Source organism: Pteropus vampyrus, unplaced genomic scaffold (genome assembly GCF_000151845.1).
Source record: "Pteropus vampyrus isolate Shadow unplaced genomic scaffold, Pvam_2.0 Scaffold95, whole genome shotgun sequence".
NCBI classification, from domain to species: Eukaryota; Metazoa; Chordata; class Mammalia; order Chiroptera; family Pteropodidae; genus Pteropus; species Pteropus vampyrus.
Window position 1 is genome coordinate 1,524,501 of NW_011888876.1, and position 5,421 is coordinate 1,529,921.

Consider the following 5,421-nt stretch of genomic DNA (forward strand, 5'->3'; position numbering starts at 1 on the left):
CCCCCTACCCCACCGTCCCGTGGCTGTGCCAAGGGTGTGGCTGACATGGCCAAGCGCAAGGGACCTGGTGGAGGGGCAGCCTGAGACCGAGGTCTTAACAAACAAACCGCTGAAGAGGCCCAGCGGACCCTGCTGCCCCATAAGGCTCAAGGGTGGTTCCCACTTCCTTCTCGAAGTCTCCAGTTTGGAGCGGAGACTCGAGACTGAGTCACCGCCATCAGAAGGCCTCCTTGGAGGTGGTCCCAAATGCTCTCTTCCAGGGTGGGGTTGCAGGGGCAGGGAGGGGAGAAGGTGGGCAAGGAAGGAGGAGGAGGGAGCAATTTGCCAAAGAGCATGACCAGTTCTCCCACTCACTGCCTGGATGTTACATTTGTCAAGTTTTCCATGTGTGTCACATGGCAGGGCAGCCTCAGCCCCTTTAAGAAGTTCTGTTCCCTTTGAGCATCTTTTTCCATTCTGGCTGCCTCTGAGCATTTCCAAGACTTTTAGCCAGTTTTGAAAATGGAACTTTTCTCTCTCAGTCCTTGGCTGGGCAGGGCAGTCAGCCTGGAGCCCTCCACTTAGTGGTCAGGGGCATAGGCCCTGGAGCCACATGGCTCTGGGTTCAAAGCCAGACTTGCCGACTGTCCTTAGAAAAGTGACTGGCCCTGTCTGAGCCTCAATTTCCCCATGTGTAAAATGTGGCAGTAATGGCACTTGCATACTGAGGGCTGCCGAGAGGGTCGAGCCGTACATCGCATGCCTGACTCTAGATTTAAACTCTAGATTTCATCCAGAGATGAAAACTAATTCCAGCAGGGCTAGGAATAATTAGAGTTGATTATTTTTCAAACCTCTGGCAGATGTGGCTTGCTAAGCTTAGAACACTTGAGAAGGAAAAAAAAAAAGACCAAGGTGGGCGAATTTTGTTGTGTAAAGAAAAAATAATTATTATCCATTAAATAAAAGGCAAAGCTATTTAAAAAATTATTTAAAAGTTTTTAAAACTTTTTTGTTGATTTTTTTTTTTTTGCTAGTAAAAATCATAGATCCACTATAAGAAATTTGAAAATGATTAAAATTTGTGAAGTAGACATGGAAAAATTCCTATGCCCCTTGCCCTCTCTTAAAGTAATATTTAGCAATTTGGTGAACATGCCTTGGAACTTTATCATTCATACAGATTTTCCCCTCAAATATTATACATTCTTTTCTGAAACCTGTTTTTTTTTTCCACAGTACGTTTGTGGAGGGTATAGGCATACGTTGTTTTATCTCACTTTATAGATATTGCTTTTTTTTTTTTTTTTTTTTACAAATTGAAGGTAAGACACTCCACCAGCAAAAATATTATGACTCGCTGAAGGCTTAGATGCCAGTTAGCATTTCTTAGCAAAAAGTATTTTAAAATTAAGATATGTACGTTGCTTTTTTAGATATAATGCTATTGCACACCGAAAAGACTACCGTACAGTGTAAATGTAACTTTCATATGCACTGGGAAACCAAATGAATCGTGTGACTTTATTGCAATATTTGCTTTATTGCGGTGGTCTGGAATCGAACCCTTAATATAGCCGAAGGATGCCTGTGCAACCTTCCATTGTCTGTATGATACTTTATATCATCAGTCCCTTCTTGACAGACAGCTGGGTTTCCAAAATTTTACCATTTACAATAAGAATTATTGCTTTTCTTCTGGAATGCAATTTAGTAAAGTGTTCCACAGTTTTTAAATGTTACCAAAATTGTGAAAGCTCATGTTCATTGACCAGGCCATTCTATTATTTAGAAATCTGCCCTAAAGAAACGACAGGGTAAGTTCCACATATACGTCTCCAAGGATGCTCACTGAAGTACTGTTGTAACAGAAAAAAAAAAAAAAGAAGAAGGTTGGAACAATCTAAATGTCTGTCAATATGATATTGATTATATAAATGACATATGCCACATCTCTACAGGGGAATGTAATTTTCATGGATCAGTGTGTGTAGTGTGATCCTATTAGGTTAAAACTGGCATATATTTGTGATTAGGACGAGTGTGCTGTTCGCAGTCCTTCCCTCCGTGGTTGTGGGATTATAGGGACTCTTGCTTCCTCTGTGCTGTTTGAATATTCTCATAAGAGTCATGGATGAGCGAAACAAAATCGATACTGATAATTTTACTTTTTTAAAAAAGGAGCGTACTGGCAGAAAATGTACAGAAATTCCAAGAGCGGCTCTCTGGAAAGGGAGGGCTGCCTGCTTTTTACTCTCTGGCATTCTCCCAATGCTCTTTCACTGAGAACGTATAACTTTGATAATTGAAAACCAATATTTAAAAAAAATTTAATTAGATCTCGTCTTCTTTTGTAAAGGGATTTGAGGCAGCTCAAAATAAACTCGATTATTTTTCAAAGGTTGCCAAAAGATCGTGTTGCTTAGTATTCGTGATGCGGTGGGACCACGACTTCGATGTCATGATAAACACCACGAAACAGGGGCGGTGGGAGTGGGGGGGTCACGCCCAGGTTTTTATCCTACCTGGAATAGGAGCTGAGTGGTTGCTGATTTGCTTAGTCCACCCCCATTGCACACAGAAGTGGGCAAAGGGAGACAGCATTGTGAAGGGGCTGCACGTGACCGTGTAGGGGCCACGGAAACTGTGATACTGATTTGAAGCGTGAAGTGAAGGCAGATGTGCCGCCATCTTCCCAGTGGAGGCAGTTTTTTTTTCAAATACAAGCAAGGCCGGGCCCTCTCCCAGAGGTTCTGGTCCAGCCTGCTTCTGTATGTGTGGGTGTTTAAATTCTGAGGGGGGCATTTAAATTCTGGAAAGGCTCCCCCAGGCAACTGATGCTCATGCACTTCTCTGAGAAGAACTGCTTTAGACAATCTGGCTAAAAATCCTCAAAATGCTCAAAAGCAGACAAAGAAGAAAAAGGCATCTAAAAGGTCACAGAAAACTCAAAAGAGGCTGACCCTGCCAAACGCGTATGGATTACTGTAAAGTGAGTAATCCAATATGCTTTTAGGCAAATTGGTTTTGAGGGACTGGGATAGCTCCCCCACCCCAGTAGGCTCTGATCCCACATCTCTTCCTTCCACCTCCCGAATGTGAATCTCACTCTCCTTTTCTTTTCTGAGGTTCAGTTTTCTCATCCGTAAAATGGGGATACTACTACTATTTCTTAGGGATTAGGTCAGATAACAAGGGCAAGCACTTAGCTCAGTGCTTGGCACATAGTAGGTGCTCAATAAACTATCTCCTTATCGTCATCATGTCATTGTCATTCTTAGTGGTGGAAGGGGCTACTGAGGATGCCTGGGTTGGAGCTAAGTCGTCTGGCAGAGACGGGTGCCCGAAAGGGTTGTGAGTATAAGTAGACCCCGGGTCACAAGCCGGCATGAAACCTCAGGGCCAGGAATCACCTGGCCGGCATGGGCATCCATGTGGGTGGCTAAGAGGCTGCCAGGCCTGCTCAGAAGATGGTTCTGCCCACGGGAGGCCGTGGCCGTGAGGAGGGGATGGCCAGGCCCAGCCCCGCCCAGGCAGCTGCCGTACCTTTTCGCTACACTTTCTGATGGTGGTCGTGAGCTCACTGACTACCATATCCACACACTTGATACTGGGCTCTTTGAGCTTCTGCACCTGCTTTTTCACTGTGGCTTCAAAAGCGAGGTCAGGTGTGAAGAGACCTGTCCTGCACCCGGGAAGGAGGAGGGGTCAGGAGGAGGAGCAGCCACAGGTCGGCGGGTGGGTAGGACGGAGGAAGGGGGTATAAGCCGAGCAGGGCCAGGGTCGGGGGTGGAGGATGGCACAGGCATGGGGAAGAGAGAGAGACACCGACACAGAGAGAGAGAGAGAACAGAAGACAATGTGAGCGTGGGACCCGGCCCTCCCTACCGCCACCCGGGGCTGGCACTTCCCGGGTGCTGCCAAGCATCCCCCCGGGCTCTGTGAGTATGGGGGTGGGCTTCTGAAGGACCAAGCCCCTGCTCCGTACCAGGTCCCTCGCTGAGTTCAGAGCCTCTTCCCAGGGCGTGGCCCCTCGCTCCTCAGCTACACTGAGCCTGCCTTCTCTTTCTTTTCCGATGCCATCTTTGTCACAGCGTTGGGTCCTCCTATGGGGGCTGACCCAGGCCAGAACGCCACCCGCCCATTCTGTTCAATTCTAGTTTTCCCAACACCTCTTGAATTCGTTTCACTCTAAAGGCCAGCACGATTCCCTACCTTCACTAGGATTGCTGCGTCCAGCTGCCCAGGCTGCGCACTGCACAACTCCAGGCGGTTCCATTTACCCAGACGACCGTGCAGACGACGCCTCCTGGAGGTGCAGTGGAGCTGCCTGACCTCCACTCTCCAGCTCCCCGCTCTACTCCTGCCCTTCCCTTTCTCCTCAAGGGGCATTCTTTGCCTTTCCTCCAAAGGGGTCTGGAGGAACTCAGCTCAGAAAGACAGAGAGAAGAGGAAAGACAGAGAGAGTGGAGGTGGTGATAGAGAGGGGCCAGGGCAGCAGTGGGGAGAGGAAAGGAAGGGAGGCTGGGAAGTGGAATCAAACGAGCACTGGACTTGGAGTCCAAAGCCTTGGCTTCCAGTAACAGCTCTGCCACCTCTTAGCTAAAATGACCTTGCACGAGTCTCTTGATCTCCTGAGCCTGAGTTTCCCTGCCCTGCCCTGCCCTGCCCTCCTGGGGTGGTTGTGTGAGGCTCAGAGGACACAGCAGGTGGAAGAAGGCTCTGTCTCTGGAAGTCTGAATGTGATGGAAGGGAAGGGGAGGGTCCTGAGTGAGGGTGGGTGAGAATGGGGAGAATGAAGGACAGCGGGGGGGTCAGGGCACCTGCTAGATCTGGGTCCTCTGTACCCTTCTGGTCCCCCAGGCCCCTGGAGCAGCACCCAAGAAGGTCCTGTAGCTTACCTGTCTCCAGGGCCAAGGCTTCCCCAAGACCCTTCCCCGGAGCCCCCAAAGATGACCCACCTCCGAGGGAAGGGAGGGGATTCAGGGTCCCCTTAAACTCTATCCTCCCTGAGCTGTGAGGGGGGGGCCTTGGGGCCTCTCAGGGTAAACAGCCACCATCATTTCTGTCTCATTGGTGTGTAACCTCTTGGTCTCCTGGGCCTGGGGGCCAGGGGGTGGGTGAGGCCCCCTCAGAGAGTCACCCTGTCCTGGTCTGTGGTCACCTGCCTCCCCCGCCCCGCTGAGGTCTGGACATGCTGCCGAGGAGGCAGTGGGGACGTGGGGAAGGAGCGCCTGGCAGCAGTGCAGGATGGGGCAGAGGCGGGGCCAGCCCGGCCGCCAGGTTACCTTCTTGGTGCACTGTCTAACGGTGCTGATTAGCTCCGAGATAACCATGTCCACACACTTGAGACACGGTTCTCGGATCTTCTTCACCTGCTTTTTCACAATGGTCTCAAAGGCCATGTCTGGGGTAAAGAGCCCCGTTCTGAACGCCCGGAGC

General features: G+C 49.6%; 1 protein-coding gene across 6 annotated transcripts in view; it reads right to left on the reverse strand.

The window, feature by feature from the left end:
- The window catches only part of DNM1 (dynamin 1), a 42,097-nt gene that overhangs the window by 19,910 nt on the left and 16,766 nt on the right, over positions 1-5,421 (reverse strand). Inside the window, exon 10 of one of the 6 annotated variants that reach the window (XM_011364206.2) lies at positions 3,526-3,664. The exons of the other annotated variants lie outside the window; for them this stretch is intronic. Within the exon in view, the coding sequence (XP_011362508.1) occupies positions 3,526-3,664 (139 nt within the window). The remainder of the gene's footprint in view (positions 1-3,525; positions 3,665-5,421) is intronic. 6 annotated transcript variants of the gene reach the window in all.